The sequence below is a fragment of the Sciurus carolinensis genome, chromosome 10 (assembly GCF_902686445.1).
Source record: "Sciurus carolinensis chromosome 10, mSciCar1.2, whole genome shotgun sequence".
NCBI classification, from domain to species: Eukaryota; Metazoa; Chordata; class Mammalia; order Rodentia; family Sciuridae; genus Sciurus; species Sciurus carolinensis.
Genome location: NC_062222.1, coordinates 36,639,258 through 36,659,746, shown reverse-complemented (window position 1 = coordinate 36,659,746; position 20,489 = coordinate 36,639,258). Strand labels below are relative to the sequence as shown.

Here is a 20,489-nt window from a genome sequence, read left to right as displayed (position 1 = left end):
GGTAGGAGGATCGCAAGTTCAAAGCCAGCCTCAGCAACTTAGTGAGGTCCTAAGCAATTCAGTGAGCCCCTGTCACTAAATAAAATATTAAAAAGGGGGTTGGGGATGTGGCTCAGTGGTTGAGCACCCCTGGGTTCAATCCCCAGCACCAAAAAAAAAAAAAAAAAAAAAAAAAAGTGTTGTTGGTAGTTGAGCAAAATTAGTTACAGTTAAGTGAATATACACCATTAAATATCAACTGGATATGCCACTTCAGAATTAGACTGCCTTTAAAATTTAATCAGTCACTGCTGTTATGGTTTGTTAAACAACATAAAAGAGATGTTGCATGCACACCCTTTATTTTATTTTGATATATTGAATATTGAAAGCAGGGATGAAGTTCTTTTGGAAAATGGACAAAATACACAAGAATGGAAAGAGCACAAAAACTGGGCAATGGTTTCATCCAGAGCATTGTTAAGATTTGCAGAAACTAGTTTTTAAAAAAAGACTGGTGAACTAACACTCTTGTGTAACCGAAGCTATCACATGATAAGAGGACAGGTACAGATTTTAATCATCTTTAAAATTAAATGGACAAATATTGGAGGAAGTGCTATGGTTTGAATGCTGTTCAAATTTAATCAACAATGCAACAGTATTGGGAGGTATCAACTTTGGAAGGTGATTGAATAATGAAGGCTAACCCTAACCCTCACGAATGGGATTAGAGGCCCTTGTTAAAGGTATAGAGAGATAGAGTTTGCCCCTTTTACCCTTCTTTCCCCCGACATGGAAGCATGCAGCGAGAAACCCTCACCAGACACTAGTGCCTTAATTTTGGACTTCCCAGCCTTCAGAATTATAAAAAATAGATTTCTGTCCTTGATAAATTCCCAGTTTTAAGTATTCTGTTATAGCAGCACAAACTAAGACAAGAACAAAAACTTGAGAAGACACAAACAAGCAATGAGAAAAGGCTCTTGAGAAATATGACAATTTAAAAGTTGCTAAGGGCACGAGGAAATTAAAGTAGTGAATGAGGCCTCACTGGCTCTGTCAGATTCCTAAACTAAATCATTTTCTCCAGTGAATCATGTCAATCAGACAATATACTTAACTTTTCATAGATATCAGAATAAAAGAACAGCATGGGGTGACCCTGCTATCAGATAAAGCTTTTAAAATACTGTTATGTATGGTTTTAGATCATGGTAGCATTCTGTATGTTCATGATGATGAATTGACTTTGAAAAGCTCATAAAAGAACATAGATTCAGACTTAATGTAAACATGGTCTCGTGTACTTCAATATGCCAAGCAGAAATATTTCTCCATATGGCATTTAAAAATATCTGAATTCTGTGAATATTAATGATCAGTGCAGGGCATACATCATCACCCGTCCATTGTAGACATAAATTAAAAAACAACATCAAAACAAATTAGCAGCTGGTGCTCTGAAATGCTGTGTCGCCTTTATAATGTGACATATCTATTTGTGAGTGAATAAAAGATGAGAAATTATTCCAAAATAAATAAATGAGCCTCAAATGTGAACAGACACTGAAAACTGGCCCAAAGGGAAACATTGTAGCCCTTAAACATATTTATGTATATTCCTTTCTCAGGGAATTGATCTAAATTCTTGAAAAGAATAAACTGTGACTGGTATTTGCATTCTTTATACTTTTAATATATTTTCTTGACATCTTACAATTATCCTTAACGAGAATAGCTGTTATTTACTAAGTACCTACAATATATCAGACTTTGTACATATCTTTCCCTAATCTTCACTCACTATGGGTTTTTAGGAAAGAACTGGAAAAACATTATTAAGAAATAAAAATGTAACATATTCAAATGTGTTAACAAACAAAAGCAATGTATTCACAGTATCATGAAATAGGACAAAGGAGACCAAGACTCAAAGCTAGGCCTGGCACCGAAACACACCTTTACACTATCTGAGTAATCATTAGGATCCTGAATCAGAATGTTAACGATTGAAATTCATATCAATATTAAAGAAAGAAAATAATAGGTTCATTAATATTTTTCAGATACAGAAAGAAACAATTACCAGTTAAAAGGCTTTTTGGATTACTGGTGTTTTTTTTTTTCTTTTTTCCTTTTATTTTTTCTTAATTTTTCATATTCTTATTGTTTTTCTACCATCATTTTTCTTAGATTCTTCAGTGAATTTAATTAATGAATATTAGACCACCATCTAGAATGAATTTCTATTTATTTTTAATATAAATTATGAAGGATAAAAATATTCAAGGCATCTAGCAGATATTGTCACCATGAATAAATGGCCCCTTTGAACTAAATTCTATAATTACACCACTCTAGAATATGGTATATACATTATTGTAGAATCAGAGGACATATTAAAATGTGTTTACTTTTTTATTTCTTTCAGGACAGTGGTCTAAACACAGATAATATTTTGTCTTGTTCTGTTTTGACATCTAATGACTATTATGATACTTTATAGGATGATTATGCTTTCCATTTTTAAAATCCAGAATAACTTGTGTTAATTTTTTTCTTTCCTGGGAATGAACTGTTAGTTTTAGTGTCTTTGTATGCTTCATACCTTTTTGTCTAAAACTCAATAATGTTAATTTTATGATGTAGAAATACTGGAAAAAATTATTTTCCTTCTTAGAGTTCATTGTTGTTACATCCTAGTGTTAAGGTTGTTCAGAGAATTTTGGGGTCACTTTTCTGAATTACTTTTATAAATACTTTATTCTTATTATATATTGTCTCTTAAATCACTCACTGTTTCTTGCTGGTACGGTGGTGCACACCTATAATCTCAGTGGCTAGTGGCTTGAGAGGCTGAGGCAGAAGGATTCTGAGTTCAAAGTCAGCCTCAGCAATTTATTGAGGATGTTGCTCAGTGGTTAAGCACTCCTGAGTTCAATCCCCGATAATAAAACAAAAACAAAAACAAAACCTCTGTTCCTTTAGCTTGAAGTAAACTTGTCAACTTGTGGTTTCACCAAGATTTTCTAAATGCCTAAAGCCAACAATAAATAAATGAATTTATTGATAATGAAAAATCTCATGTTTCTAGATCTGCCCTGACTAGAGGCAGTAATTCAGTCGTTAGCTACACTATTCACCACTGTTTCTTAGCCTTCACTTCCTGTTTATATCAAGTCTAAATACAAGAAGGCGATACAAAGAGGCTTTTCTCTTTCTTTTTGAGCAAGTCCTGCCTCTGTTAGGAGTAAGACTTTCTTACATCCCCACTATACATTTGATTCTTGCAAAACTTCATTTTTTTTAGAGTCTTCATATTCCCAGAATTTCATCTCAGAATTTTCAATCTGTTGTTTGACCTAAATAATTTCTTAGCCAGATCTTAGAACTTTTTCATTTGCCTGTTTCTATATTCCAGTAATAACCCCACTTAGTTACTTTTTCTTACTGAGAATTCTGATTTTGTAGGCAAAGATAGGTAAGTAGCACCTCGTGTTACTCCTGCAGAGAAACCCAAAACTAGTCAAAGTACACAAAAGTAACTCCTGGGAATACGATCCACTCTGTTCTCTTCAGAATTAGGTTCTCACCCTGGGAATGTAGCCTGCCATTTTCAACATTGTCAGGACTAGGACAAGGATAGGATAAAGTAAAATACCACAGAGCTTTCCTAAAGTATTAATCTTTTTCTTCTGTCTTGAACATTTCCTGGGTTCTAATGAGGTTATTTCCGTCAGTCTATATTACATCTATAGAGAAGTATAGGCCCTTGGACGTGCTTACTACCTCACTTTTGCTGATGACACTAAATAAAACCTGCAAATTTATTTTTAAAACTTGAATGTGTTGTGATGTGTTTTTCTTTAACTATGTTTCCCTGGCAAATGATTTTCCAATAACTAGAACATGAAAAATGTTTTAGTTCAAATGCAAGTGAAACTTATATGTAAAACTTGTATGTAAAATATCCCTCTTGCTAAAGAGGACATGTATATAATTCAGTATTACAAATCCTGAATTATTTTTCTCACAAAGAGACAAGTGACTAAAGACATTTTATACTCAAACATAGATCAATAATGGAATGAATACAGGAGAAAGATTCTGGAGAATCTCCAAGCAGGGAAGTATAAGAAACTAACCTACTTTTGATGAGTTATCTCAACATCAGTAAATTAGGTCACACCAACTAGAATTAACAGTTCTTTTAAGTTCTTCAAAAACTTTATGAAATTTGTTAATTTTAACAATTTCCTCTAGTTTTTCATCTAAAAATAAATTGTGTTAGTTTTGGGATGACAACAAGAAAATCTAGTGTCCCCAAAGTTGACAACAAGGAAACTCTTTAAAAACAATTAGGAGAGGAATGGGGATGTGGCTCAGTTAGTAGAGTGCTTGCCTTGCACCCATAAGGCCATTGGTTCAATTCCTGACACAATGAGGAAGAAAAAAGTTATTAAGGTAAGTGGCAGTGCCTCTTACGGTGAGCAGTATTTAAAGCTATAGTCACTTTGACTCAATATTTTGACCAATGGGTTTCAAAGGAGAGCTAACTCACTCATTTTATGATTGGATCATAGAAAGAAGTAGTAGTATATGAATCTGCTTTCAAAGCTCTTTCAAAAGGAGGTGGTTACTATTATGAAGGATCAGATGAGAATCAGTCCTATACAGTAGGGCATATGTAGTATATGAAAAGTCAACAAAAGGAAAGCACTCTAAACTGAGAATATAAACAAACAGTCCAAGTCATTTCCTCACAGAAACAAACCTTACTAAATTCCACCATTATTCAAAGCAAAAGAAACTACGTAATCCATCTAACATCACACTCTGCAAACACAACACAGCATAGCATTGTTTCAAAAATGCACTATTCAGTTCTCAAAGTTTTAAGTTGAATACTGTAAGTTTCAACTCTAGATCCATCAAAGAAGGAGTCAATCCAAAGAGTCAAATAATTGATATTATTAATAATTTATTAATGAAAATTCATATTATTTTGATAAAATTTTGTTTGAACTAATTTTAAAAATAATGCACATAATTTTGCATGCAATTTGTTAAAATATTCCTTTTTTCTTGCAAATATTATGTTTTTTGAAGATTATATCTGTGTTCATATGTGTGTTTCATTTCCTTTTCAGCCAGGCTAGCATCAGAACTGTTAGCTACACACTTCTAGCTAGATGCCTCCAGTAACAATTCCTTTGTGTGTTTCATCTTCTCTTAATTAACTCATGGTCATATAGAGATATGAAAATCACTTTAAAAGTCCTTTAAGCAAAAAGTAAGATGAAATCAAATAAGAAGAGGAAATTTAAAAGCAATATAGTAAAGTAAGAGAAACACTGTCATTGAATTCTAAATTAATTAACAGTAGTTATGCATTGTAAGAGTAGCAGCAGTATAATTTTCACCAAGTAAACTACAACCACTTTTTAGTTCATTATTATAAACATAAAAGTTATCCTGTACTTTGTCATTCATAGAAATTTCATGATTTAATGAAATTCTGAATCAGATTTCTTTTCAGAATATTCTGAAAATTAACTAGTGTAATCACCATTATACCAAAGAAATTAAATTAATTAAAATATAATATTTGGGAATACTTACAACAGAAATAACAGGCATACCTGTTTTTCTATTTCTACTTTCTGACTCATAAAATTTCACAACATATTTCTCTATAGTATCATTGTACTGATTCAAAAAGTCACTAGGGAATGGTTATTCAACAAAGACTAAGGTTTCAAGGAGCATTTTATAAATTTCACTGTTTCAGCCTTGTTTGTCCTCACCTTTGTGGTTTTCTTGATTCAGTCTCTGAAATAAATATGTGTTTTCAGAGATGCAATTCATCACATTCAGTTTTAAATTCTGATGTTCAATCATCAGATTGCACTTGATAAACCTAAAAATGAAATTTTCTAATTGTTTAAAATGATAGTTTAGACAGCTAGAAAGAGTACCATTTTGAGTACAAAGTTGTGAAAAAAAAATTAGTTAATGCCAGGTTGAATTTCCAAAGAAAATAGTTTAGAGAACTATAAAAATTAATCTCTGATGAACATTGCAGAATGATGTCTTGAGAGGAGGAAACATTTCTGTTTCCAATTTTGCCATGGAGTTGTCTCCTGATATACACTTCTATCTATTGGAATCACAGCTGCAAGTATTTTCTCCTTGCAAACTTTTAGTTTCATTCTATTATGAAAATTGTTTGTTGAGCTGGGGATACAGCTCATCTTGCTAGCATGCCTGAAGCTCTGGGTTCCATCCCCAATACTGCAAAACGAAAATCAAAAATCAAAGCCAAAAAAGTTTTTAAAAAAGAGATATAAAACTGACATCACAACTTAGAACATTTCTTATTGGCCCTTTTTCTCATGTATTCTCACTACATCCTTTTTTATCTGTATCATTAGTTTCTCTTTCTATCATCCTGGATTGTAATCCTTATATTTATAGTCTTTTTTTAATTCCTGACTTTAAAATAATTCAATATGTTTGATGATGAATCTTTACATAGATGAATCTTTTTATGGTAGCCCAGGTACATTCTGTATATATAGACTCAGAAAAGCCTATTCAAGAATAAAATGATAATCAGCAATTATTTATAAGTTATCTAAAGTTTATTTAGACCTGATATATTTTTGTATTTCCTTCAATATATGGATCATCAATTTATGCTTTGTATATTGTATTTATGTGCTTACATAGATTATATGTTTTCTTCTAACAGACATAAAAGATATAGACTATGTTCATTGAACAAAGATTGCAAACTTAATGCAAAACATAGCATAATAAACCAAGCTTAGTGTAGTATTCTGCGTAACCACAGTTAAATTTTGAGCATCCATCCTTTCAGCCCACTCCTAGGCTTTGCTTTATTTTTAATGACTTTAACATACCAATCACAGAATACTGTACTATTTTGCACTATTTTCATATAATTTTACTGAGTAAGCATTAATCCAAAATTAGTGTTTTATATACATCTTTTTGACATTTGTATTCACTGAATCAAGTTACTATATTAGCATTTACATAAATATTGACTTACATTTATTCATTTAAATTGCTCACAAATTTTTGCTGCTGGACATAATAATGTTATGAATGCATTTGTACTTTAAACTTTACCCACATTTATTATTATTTTCTCAGGATAGTTAACCAGAAAGAAAATTATTATCACATGGAGCAGAAATATAGGAAAGGCTCTTTAGCTACCTACTAATTATTTTCTACTTGTAAGTTACATTGCCATTAGCAATATAAGAAAGCACCAATTCCATTGAAAACTTTTTATCATTATGCATTCCTAAATTGTGAAATTAAAGTGATGTTACTGTTCTAATTTTGTTTGGCAGAAAAATAATGAGGTTATATATTTCTTTATATATATTTGATGCATATATGCAATATCCAAACCATGAAAAATTGTATATAGTAATAAATAAAAATATCCTTTTATAAGGATCAATAGAATTTTTATTTTTAGAAGACTAAAACAGATGCTGAGTGTGGTGGCACACCACCTATTATCCCAACAACTTAGGAAACTGAGGCAGGAGTATCAAATGTTGTCAGTCTCAGCAATTTAGGGAAGTCTAAAGCAACTTAGGGAGACCCTGTCTTGCAATGTAAATTTTACAAAAGGACCGTGGTAAAATGCCCCTGGGTTCAATCCCTAATACCAAAAGGAAAAGAGAGAGAGAGAGAGAGAGAGAGAGAGAGAGAGAGAGAGCGAGAGAAAGAAATTGTTGTGTGATATTTGAGATAATTTATTGAAGCAGTTATGTATAAGCACACTACTTAAATAATATTCTTTTTAACCCACGTACTCCTTTAAAAATAATTTTTAAGCTATTTCTATCAATACTAGAACTACATTTTTATAACTGCAACATGGGATTTCATTTGATGGATGTTTTGGTATTTGGTTAAGTCTTCCTTTATTGTTGGACATTTGGATATTTCTTAATTTCCCTATTGTAACCAGTGTTGTAATTGTTATGGGACTGGGACCCTTCCAGGTAGAGCCTGGGCAACCTGAGGTGCCAGTTCTTCTGATTCCACTAGAAAGAATTGAAAGGAAACACAGAGGAGTAAACACAGTTTAGTAGAGTGAGAAGCGAGGGTAAGGTATAGCACAAGGACTGCACAGACCACCTTGAAGAGAGGATGGTGTGGTGCTCACAAACCTGGAGTTTTTAAGGAAACAAAGTCCTTTTTTCTTGACTTGATTTCATTGTCCCCACCCCCTTAATTGGTTCATTACCCTTTAGATAGCCCTCAGCAAGTTTTCTTTGTGAGGATCTCAATATTCTGATTGACAGGGTGGTTATGGTATAATTTCAGTAATAGGAGAGGGTTGGCAAGAGATGATGATAGCACTTTTCTGGAAACCATGGTGCCCCTGGAGGGATTATAATTAGCTGTAACTGGGGTAGGAGGTTTGGATGTACCAGACTCCACTTCTCTGATGCTTATCTGTTTGAGTTAGGGTTCCCAGGATTTTAAGTAATAATTTCCTCAAGGGATTATAATTTTCCACAGTTTGGGGAAGGTTGGCCTTTCCAGATCTCATTCCTAAATGCTTGCCTGTTTAGATAAGGTTCTCTGATGTTTCTGTTTTGTGAAACTGGAAAATTGACCTCCTCAGCAATTCTACTTTCCTCCTTAATGTTGGTGAGCCTAGCTACAAGGGCTCCCTTGCTAGCAGACTTTGTATATTGGGTCTGAACATAGCTCTGAATATGCTGGCTGAGAACTGTTTGGATGTGCAGAACGGAAGCAGTTTGTGCAGGCAGCTTCAGTTTGCAGGAACTCACTTGGTTTTCAGTGAGCACATTGGGATTTGTCCCTGGTTGACCTAAAGCCTGATGTCTGTCTTTCTTTGTCATGTCCCTCTACCAGCCTGTTCATGACTTTTAACAAACCTACCAAACACAATGAATAGCCTTATTCATGCAACTCTCTGTGGTCCTTTATAAGCATTTATTAAAGGAAGATACTGAGAGACATCCTTTTTTAAATTATTTATTTATTTATTTATTTATTTATTTTTACAGACTGAATTTTGATTAATTATACACAAATGGGGTTCATTATTTCATTTCTATGGTTGTACATGATGTAGATTCATACCATTCGTGTACATAGGGTAACGATGTCTGTCTCACTCCACCATTTTTCATACCGCCCTCCCTCTCATTTCCTTCTACATAATCTAAAGTTCTTCTATTCTTCTCTCACTCCCCCCTCCACCCCCATTATATATCATTCTCCACTTATCAGGGAAAACATTCAGTCTTTGTTTTTTTAACTTATTTCACTTAGCATGATATTCTCCAGTTCCATCCATTTATTTGCAAATGCCATAATATTATTCTTCTTTATGGCTGAATAGTATTCCATTGTGTATATATACCACAGTTTCTTTATCCATTCATCGGTTGAAGGGCATCTAGGTTGATTCCACAATCTAGCTATTGTGAATTGAGCTGCTATAAACATTGATGTGACTGTGTTACTGTAGTATACTAATTTTAAGTTCTTTGGGTATAAACTGAGGAGTGGGATAACTGGGTCAAAAGGTGGGTCCATTCCAAGTTTTCTGAGGATTCTCCACACTGCTTTCCAGAGTGGCTGCACCAATTTGCAACTCCACAGCAATGTAAAAGTGTGCCTTTTCCCCCACATCCTCGCCAACATCTATTATTGTTTGTGTTCTTGATAATAGCCATTCTAATTGGAGTAAGATGAAATTTTAGAGTTGTTTTAATTTGCATTTCTCTAATTACTAGAGATGTTTCCTTTGTTCTTTAAAGCAGAGTCACATTTTAACTTTTAAGACCTAATGCCAAATTATTTTACCAAAAAACCTAGAACAATTTTACTTTAACCAAGAATATTGTATAGAATATATTTATTCACATTGTTATTGTTGCCAATAACTTGGTGAAAATAGATATCTCATTTTTTTTGGTTTTAATTTATACTCATCTAATTTTTCATAAGATTAAGAAACTTTTGATATTTATAGGTCATTAATGTGAGGATTTGTTTATTTACCAACTTTACTTTTTAGTTCTTTTCCTTGACTTTTAATAATTCATAATATAATCAGAATATTAATCTTTTCCTTCCATATTTTCTTTTTATAAATTGTGTTGAACATTACTTGTTAATGTAGTCGCCTTCATCAAACTTTACCCTTTTGATTTATGAGAGATTGTTGCTTAAGCATATCCATTCTTTTTCAAAAGTTTTTTTGTTGTTTTAATCCTCTCATACTACTACTTAATACTGATCACTTAATATTATTATAATTTTATTTTTAACTTCAGTTATTTCATCTCTCCAGATGTTATTTTGTGTAAAAAAATGAGATATATACATATATCTTGTCTACTGATGTGAAGCAGAACTTATACCATGTTATTGATTTTCCACCTATGACATGAGTCTGCTTCGGAAATCTTTATTCTATTCCACCTATTCCTTTCTGTTTTGGCGAAAAAACCCTACAATGTTTAAGTTTGTAATAGTGAAGTATAGGCTGTATGTGTGCATATCAGTTATGTGGATGTTTATTTTCATACATACATATTTACAACATAAAATTTAAAAACGTGTATTTTATTCAGGAAAGAAATATCTAATAGTAATCCTTTGTCCTTGTTTCCTAGAACACAATTTGTGAAATGGTAAGCAATTCATGTGGTTAGAAGTCCATGTACAAAAGATATATGTTAGAAAATCTCTCTCTGGTCTCTCTTATTTGCAGTTTGTACACTCTTACAGTACCCTCTTTTCCTCATGAAACTACTGTTCTTAGCTAAGCGTGGTGGCACATGCCTGTAATGCTAGTGACTAGGAAGGTTGAGGCATGAGGATTGTAAGTTTGAGGCCAGCCTCAGCAATTTAGCGAGGCTCTAAGCAACTTGGTGAGACTCTGTCTCAAAAATAACAAAATGAAAAGGACTGGGCATATAGTTCCATGGTAAAGCACCCTAGGTTCAATCCCCTGTACCAAAAAAAAAAAAAAAAGAGAGAGAGAGAGAGAGTAAGAGAAGAAAAGAAACTGCTCTTCTTTTGGCTTTGCATTTGGGGATGGGAGAAGGCAAAGAGAATTGAGTTAATTGTTCATACTTTACAGCACATAATAATTAATAATATGTATAACATTGCTTTTTTCTTTTATTAATTCACTCATTTCTTTTATTCATGTTTGTATTTCACTTCCTTTTTCCAAACCCTAGAGTGAAAACATCTCATATGTTTAATGTGTCCCTTGCTTAATATTGTTTTTATGAATTAGACATTTTTATATCTTCATTTATATAAATATCAATGTCACATATATCTCAAATTTTATCTTATTTTTTTGTTTTCTACATGACATTTTAAAGACAAGTTCATGTTTTCCAATGTATATTTAGTCCATTGCTTTCTTATTACAATTATCCTTAGGAATCTGTAGTGTAGTCCACTATATATTACCTAATCACAGTAATGTGCACATTCACATGGTTTTATTCAGTTTGGATTGGTTGCTGGCTGAGCTCAGAGAGGATGCCAGGGATGGATGGTAATCTTTCTAATTATGGTATTTTACACTCAAGCTCCAGAAGGCTTGGGGGTGAATTCTTGTTGGTTTGGCCAATGAGAAGCTTGACTGAAGATTAAAGGAAGGAATGAGACCAGAGTATATAGCCTCTGTGATCAGCTCCTTATTTGCTAATTTGTGAGAGACCAGCTATTTCTGTAGATCAAAGTTCTACAGGATTCACACAAAACACACCTCCATAAAACTCCATATTTCCAGGACCTTAGCATGGCTAGCAGCTTTATTGTTAAACTCTTCATATTACTGCACTCTCCCTTCTCTAAAAACAGTCCTTTTATTGTGTTCTTCTTTTTTAATTCTAGTTGTAATTTGCCATTTTCCTTATGGGATGCAGACTAATATAAACTGTCTTCAAAGGAAAGCCTGGTGTAACAAATACATAAATTAGTAGTTAAATGGGGATATAGCAACTTTTATTCCTTCTCCCACCTTTCTAGAAGTTCCCAAAGACCTTCTTTGAAAGCTATAACCTACAATTGTAAGCACACTGCTGCTTCACTATAATTTACATTGGGGATAGAGAACATTTATTTTCTCTCCATTTCCTTCAGAAGATTTCACACAGTGTAATGCACCCAGTGGATTTGGTCACATAGGGTCTAGAACCCAATTTGTGTCAAACCTGATTCCTCATAGAGGTGCTTTTTCCTCCATTTGATAATACTTTTTGATTAAGTAGTGCATTTTAACTAGAATTTGCCTACTTCTTTTTCTATTTCCCATTCTGTACTCAATAAACTGGGTCTCTTTCTACTTACTCCATTTCTTATATATCACCATTCATCCATTTATCAATTCCTGAATAAAACACAACCTATCAAAAAAATATGTAAGACTGAGGAGGATACTCTTTCCAGATGTTCATGTTGTTTTTACAAACCCAAGTTAGGAAGAACAACCAGTCTTTTAAAATGCTGTCTTAAGGTTTAGTTGTCAGTTTTATATCCTGAGTTCTTAAGCTATTCACAAACAGGTAGAGGACTTTATGTGAAATACAGGCTACAGTATATACTGTGTGCACAGAATTTTTAGTAAATCTGATTTTTCCATGTATCCTAGTTGCGCTAGAGATCAGCTATTATATATTCTGAATGTACTATAATTAAGTTATGCCTTTATATCTCGATTTTTCCTGGAAGAATCTGTCTTGCTATATATTAGAATGATAGGATGTAAGAGAAGAAATAAAATAGGAAATTTAGTATTCAGAAACATGTTCTACTAATTTTTTAAGAAAAAATTCTAGAAATGAAAGTCGAAAAATAAATAATGTAGCTACAATCTTCAAAGTAAAATTCCACTAATATGTCAACAAAAGTTAGCTAGAAAGGCATCATATTATTTATTTTAGCTTTTCTAGGCTATGTTTTGAAAGCAGCAAACTTGAAAGTGTCATCATTTTGCAAACACAGCTAAGCATTGAGATTACTTGGAAAACGTCCTTGTTCTAGTTATAAATCTTTACTAAATGTGGCAATTCTAGTTCTCTGTGCTTGGCCTCTCCAAATACAAACATGACCACTCTTTATGAAGAGGTGTGTTTTACTGAGATATTTATGTGAAGTTTAGATAAAAACTAAATCACCTAGTACTTGAGTAGGAACAGAATTCAATCTTTTCTTACAAGGGTCAGTGTGGGATAATCGAAAACAACTACATATAAAGGAATTCATAAACTAGTGAATGACGGTTCATGTCAGATTTATGGTTTGTGTCCATGAAAACTGTCAATTGTTACAGAATGGTAGCTGTCATTTCAGAGGCATAGTGTGTGTATAGGTTTACATATTAATTATGTGGGGAGGGGTTGTTTTAGCATCCTGTTTGGCATTTCTTGTCTCCCAACTGGAAAAAATATTTATAATCTGATTAGAAAAACAGGGAAATAATTCTGCCTACTCTTACTTATGAAGTAATCACCACTTAATCATGTTTTAGAGGTAGATTTTATATGTAAAATATCCATACAATTAATTCCTGGGACCAAATTCATGAATTCTGGAATTTTATTTGAAAGAATATGTTTTTAATAATGGGCATCAGAAAATCTTGGAGAAATGCTATTGTTTTATGTGTGGATTATAGCACTGTTGATTTTTTTGACAGGGTAGTGTCTGGATAACCTAATGCTCAAATATACCCAACTTCCTCTCACTACTTTACATTTTCATTTGTTGATATATATGGAAGGACTGTAATTGAAATCTGGACTGGTGCAGATGATGGTGTTTGAAGAAGGATACCATGAGAGAACTGAGTATATATCTGGTCCTTCCCAGCTTCTGGTATGGGAATTGAATCTCATGGAGAACTGTTTCAATGAGAAATTCTGAGGACTCTGGGAATAAGCAGTGCTGAGTAAGACTCAGGAGAAAAAAAAAATTATTAATCTACAAATTCACAGGAATTTTTCACTGCAATCTTTGGGGTATCTGGGATCATATAAGAATATTACTCTTGGCATTGACCTTAGAAAATTTATGTGGAACATTAATTGCAATCATGAGATTCCTTCAGTAGCAATTTATATAAGGAATTGGCAAATAGAATAGCAATGAAATAACATGGCAGATGCTGTGGGGTGTCTGTGACTGAAAAAACAGTCTTGTGAGGCTTTGTGTGAACAGATCCATTCAAGAGCTGTCTGTGGGAGGGACAATGGGAAACCCATTCATTACTAGAGTTTCAAGAGATGAGTAAGTCTTTCCTTATGTCATTTACAGAACTTGAACCACTTATTCCTATCAAGTTTCATAGTGTTTCAACCAACCATGCTTCTCTCTAAATATATATTGTTTTCTATTCTGTGCCAAAAGGCTTCCTTTGCAAGGCTTCTCAATTGTCATGACATAAATACTAATAACAACTCTCCAGGACCTTAAATTACTAGATCCTAAAGTTAGCCATTGGATTTTCTGCGATTTTGAGGAAAAAAAAAAATATTGAGTGAGCCAAGTATCTATTTCAAGTCCCATCGTCTGTGCCAAGCTCAGGTTCACCCAGTACATCATGGCCCACTGTACCATATCCTCAGCAAATACTGAGGCAAAGCCTTTATCAGAGTAGAGTGAGAGCCAGGAATGGTAATAAGCATCTATAGTACCAGATACTTGGGAGGCTGAAGCAGAGAATGCCCAGAGCCTAGCAATTATAGAGCAGCTTAAACATTATAGCAAGACCCAGTCTCAAATGAGAAAAAGAGGTAGAATGAGCTAGACTCTTTAATCTTAACAGTGTTAGAGATTTAGCAGTTGGATAAGTTGTGAACTGGACACAGATTCTGTGGATAAAAACAAGAACAAGAATAAAAATATGAATTTTTATTAATATGATCTCTTTAATATTTGTGAATGGAAAATTAGTCATGAACATTCACCAACTTTTTGTTGCTATAAAAAATGCCAAAACAGATAACTTTATTTTTAAAAGAGATTTGTTTAGCCTACAGATTTGGAGGCTGGAAGTCCAAGATCTGGTGGTCACATTGGCTTGACCTCTGGTAAGGGCCTAATAGTATATAACACCACAATGACAGGAATGTCTTTGGGAGGAAGAAATCACATGTCTAAACAGGAAGCCAGAAATACAGGGGTCCCACAATTCCTTATGATAGCATACCTCCAATGACCTTCCATTAGGCTCTGGCTCTTAAAATTCTACACCACCAGTATACTGTCAAACTAAGGACTAAAATTCCTCTTACATATGAACTCTTGGGAAACAAATGACATCCAAAACATAGCATCACTCTTTGGTAATGCTGTATGTTTATTTTTAACATATGGAAATACTAGCTATGTAGAAAAGTTGATAATAAGTTTGCTTTTTTTTCCTATCCATGGTTTATAATATTTTGTTGTCCCAAATAAAATATTTTATGGTATACATAACGGGAAAATAATACTTTTTAAGATATAAAGAACTGGCAATTTTCTGTTTGGTGATATATAGGCATTTACTCTTATACTCAAAGCAAGGTATTACTTTTATCCTCTTCCTGCTGATGAGTAAATTGAAGCCTTTGTAAGTCAAGGACTTCACATAAGGTCATATTTACATATTGTCTACTGCCCTGAAAAACTAGATCATGAAACAAAGTCAGCCTGGAATAAAAAGTTCTTACTTGGTCCAAAACAGGAGTACTCTGCATATGACTTGTTTCAAGAGCACACTTTGAAGCATACAAACAGTAATTAAAATTCGATCTTCTTATAAACTTTATAATGAAGTATATTGAGTAGACATTCAGAAAAATATTGGAAAATAAAAAATTACTGCACCAAGACTGACAGATCCACACAATGCCTTGCTGAGAAAACACACTTTTCCAGTGGCAATCATTTTTTAGTTAAAAGAAGTGGTTTTTGAGGGTAAGTTTTAACTCTCTCATTTCTCAGCATGCAACTTCTCATACACATTCTGATAAATATTAGACAAACTATGTTAGGCCTAGTACTGTGCAGAATTTTATTATATTAAGCAGGCATGAAAGTTGAGAGCCTCGTAAATATTAATCACAGTCTAATGAACAGTGGGAGACTTCTGAATATCAATCTGGACTAGGGGGAAATTTTGAATTAGAGACACACTTCCAAACCAATAAATCAGTGGTGAAAAATTGAAGACATTCTCATGCATCTGCTTATGTAGCTCTCTCTAATCCTAAAGGAACAGAGTGTGTGGATGTCAAAATAGATGCAATTTTATCACCCCACATAGAGCTTCTGCATTTTTAACTGGACCATTTTTTAAAATTTTAATTAACTGCAAAAGACGCTGGATTGTATTACAGAAAACTTACACACTTTCTTTTCTATCAAAGTTAAAATAGTTCAGGAGTATAGTGAGCTTTTCTCATTCTTTCTCATTAGCATTCAAAATTCATTGCCCAAAGGGACAAGAGTACTCAAGGTTACAAGGAGAGTTGAAATGCCAAAACTTGATTGGCTTATTGCTTTTATTAAATGAGCCTATTACTGCTTTTCCTCTGAGCTCATGTACAATTTATATCAGAAAAAAGAATTATGTCTTCCATCATAACTAATAATTTCATAACTAATATCAATACATCTATACACCTACATATCCTTGATAATTATCCATTAATGGAAAAGCATCATTTTTTTCTTTTACAAAAACTGGAGATAATTACTTGTTAAGACAAGTCTAAGAATGGACACTGACATTTATGATTTTATATTTTTGGTGCTAAGAAACAAAAACATGGGATTCAGTTGCTAGGTTAAGGGTTCTTTCCTTTATAGTATTTAGAAAGTATTTAAAATTTGTAATATACTTCTGCACTAGACATTAATGCTTTAAGGAGAATATTTAGAAGACAAATTAATATAGAAACAATATGAATGCTTCTTAATACTCATAATCTGTACCAAAATACATAGGTATGTTATGAGCTGTGTTTAATGAAATAAATCAAACACATTGTATTAAACACAGAGAAAAGAAATCTAAAAAATGGTGGATATTATTAAGACATACACTAGGAATATTATTTCCAAGTTTACCTTTACAAATATGCAAAAAAATTAAGTTACTAGTTTTAAAAATTTGAAGCAACATGCTATAATTATTAATTACTGATAGTTCTTTGATTTTTTTTTTAATCGTTCAAAAATGTTTAGACTCATTAAAGGGAGAGTTGTGTTAATTCTCAATATATTCCCAATGCCTTATACTTCATGGATGTTCAATAAATATTTATGAATGCTTTTTAAAGAAATAGTGATACATTGCAGTTTTCCTTTTGTATAGAGAAATTTTTACTGTGGTAAGAACATATAGTCTTGTCATACATGTTCAAATACAGGTGAAACTGGAATATGGTTTCCTAACTCTATGTAATAAAATAAAAATGGAAGTGGTTATACTTTTATCACACAAAATTACACTAATTTAGTAAGTTTCTGTGCTTATATTCTTGTTGTCATCCATAATAATGACATGACTGATTTTTGAGAGTATTTAGTGTATTTTATAATATTAAATATATGAACTTATTTTTAAATATGTTGAATATTTATTTTGAGGCAACATACTTTGTTTTATATGTTGAAATGAGTTTTTTCATATGAACTTCATGTGATAATTAGCCTACAGAAATGACACAGGTTACAATAAAATAATTGACTATCCCTAGAATTTATTGTTTTGTTTCATCCTGATACTCAAAATAAAGTCAACTTATTTTTTCACTATGAGCAGAATCAGTGTAACACTATTTCCCTGACCCTTGTTTTTATGAGCTTTTTGCACTTTTAGGAAATAATCCAATCAATATTAACACTCTAAATAAATTAATAAATACACCTTCACAATTCTAATGGTCAATATCCATTTTGAACGTCATGTAGCTTAATAGTTACTATCTCATCATTTCATTTCTTGTTTAAATCATTTTTGCTGGTAATCTTCTTGTGTTATTGTTCTGAGTTTCAAAATACATGGCTATTTGTCACAGGCCTTTGATAATTTGCAGCTGATATTCAGGACTGAAAAACGATAAACTAATTAAAGAGGAAAAAATTAAATTGGCTTTGGTAGAAAAATACTATAAATTTCCAAAGTTCTTCATTGTTCAATATAAGATAACTACTACAATGCAGGTGTATCACTAAAAATGATAACAGTGTAAGCATGGCAAGAGTGAAAATGAAACTAGTATTTAAAATTTATAATAAAAACTGAAACCAAAGTGATCCTAAAATGTAGTAAGTAGAAGTCTAATATTCAAAACCAAAAAATTACATCTATTAAGATAGTTCTTTGATATAAATTCAAAGTATAAATATGTGAATAAGTCTCTAAATGTGAGAAATGTCATTTATTTAGATTTAGTAGTCAAGAGATAACATAAAATAAATTACTTGGAGTCATAGCTAAGCAATGAAATAAGTCTTAACTACCATGCACATGAGTTTGATTCCCTGCACTACAAAAAAAAATTTTTTTAAAAGATAAATGAAGTAACTAATATGAACATACATACATATATATATATATACACACACACACATATATATATATATATACATACACACGCACATCCATGCAAACACATATTTTCAAACCTTTTATTCTTCTTGGGTTTACTGTTATTTGACCTGATTTATCCAATATCAAATTTAGAGACATATAAAATAATGTTTAATTTCCCCCTTTAGGTTTAAAGCAAAATTTGTTGTTGTTTCAATTAACTATATATATTGTTTGTAACTATTTTGCTTTCTACAGCATGAATTATAATTATTTGTATGTAAAGCAAGAATAACCCAGAGAAAAGAGGAAGCAACATATTTTAAAGATCAATTCTAACATGATATTGACACAAATTTCTACCATAGTCAACAGTCAAAGCCTGGCCTTGTGATGGACTATGTCACTTCTCCATAATCTATTTTCTTCTGGTAACCATTTTATAGCTTCCTGTCTAACTTTGGTTTTCATCTTTTTAGGTTTGGATTTATTCTTCACAAAGACGAAGCTGCACTACAAAAAATTGATCTCGAAACCATGTCATACATCAAGACAATTAATTTGAAGGACTACAGGTGTATTCCTCAGTCTTTGGCATACACACACTTGGGAGGATACTACTTCATTGGCTGCAAACCTGACAGCACTGGAGAAATCCCACCACAGCTCATGGTGGACGGTGTAACTGACTCAGTCATTGGGTTCAATAGTGATGTGACAGGAACTCCATATGTCTCTCCAGATGGCCACTACCTTGTCAGCGTTAATGATGTGAAAGGTGTTGTGAGGGTCCAGTACATCACCATCAGAGGAGAAATTCAGGAGGCTTTTGATATTCACACAAATCTGCACATATCTGATCTGGCGTTTCAGCCATCCTTCACCGAAGCCCACCAGTACAACATCTATGGTAGTTCAAGTCGACAAACTGATGTGCTCTTTGTGGAACTCTCTTCGGGAAAGGTCAAGATGATTAAGAGCCTTAAGGAACCACTCAAGGCAGAAGAATGGCCTTGGAACCGGAAGAACAGGCAAATCCAGGACAGTGGCTTGTTTGGTCAGTACCTGATGACACCTTCCAAGGACTCTCTCTTCATACTAGATGGACGACTCAATAAGTTAAACTGTGAGATCACTGAAGTTGAGAAAGGAAATACAGTCATTTGGGTTGGAGATGCCTAAAGAGCCCTATTATATAATTATTGAAGAAAGAGTTTTACAGTACATTGCACTTAATCCATTGTTTAAATTACAGCTTAACTTTTAACGTTATATCCTATTTAAACGTAATTTACTTGATTGGCCCAAATAAAATAGATTGTTTTTAACCAATACATACACGATAATATTGGTTGATGAGAAATATTTAACACAATATTTAAATGAGAAATTACATCAATCACAGAAATCTAATGTGAAATTATGTTTTAAACAAATCAGATTTTAAATTCTTTAAAAAATAAGCTGCAGGGAATTTCAGATGACTTAAGCATCTTTTCATTTTTGAGGGGAGTTTATCTAATTTTCTCTCTGTCCTTTTGGTACTCTTCAACCAGAAATAAAAGGTCTTGTCGGACCTTGAAATTCTTAATTCAGAATATTCTGTCCCGTCCACTGTTTATAATCTTTTGTGCCTTGAAGGGAATGTCACAGAAGGAAAAGGAAGGCTAAAAGCTGCATACTGAACACCCTCACAGCTGTAAATCTGTTGTCATTAAAAATATTTAATAGCTCTTATGCCAAATTCTGCCTTCAGTCATTTGTTTGACCCTCAGTGAAATATCATTTGAAGGCATAAGTTGGCCTTAGGTTGTATACAGGCGGCAAATTCTATTTGACATTTACTGTATAATCTGCAGCA

At 32.8% G+C, this 20,489-nt stretch overlaps 1 protein-coding gene across 2 annotated transcripts in view; it reads left to right on the top strand.

Annotated features, from left to right (window-relative positions):
- Fstl5 (follistatin like 5) overlaps window positions 1-20,064 on the top strand; it is a 776,424-nt gene extending 756,360 nt beyond the window's left edge. For both annotated transcript variants that reach the window (XM_047567007.1, XM_047567006.1), the window contains exon 16: window positions 19,108-20,064. In XM_047567007.1, coding sequence (XP_047422963.1) covers window positions 19,108-19,810 — 703 coding nt within the window. In that variant the 3' untranslated portion in view covers window positions 19,811-20,064. The remainder of the gene's footprint in view (window positions 1-19,107) is intronic.
- The last annotated feature ends 425 nt before the right edge of the window (window positions 20,065-20,489 follow it).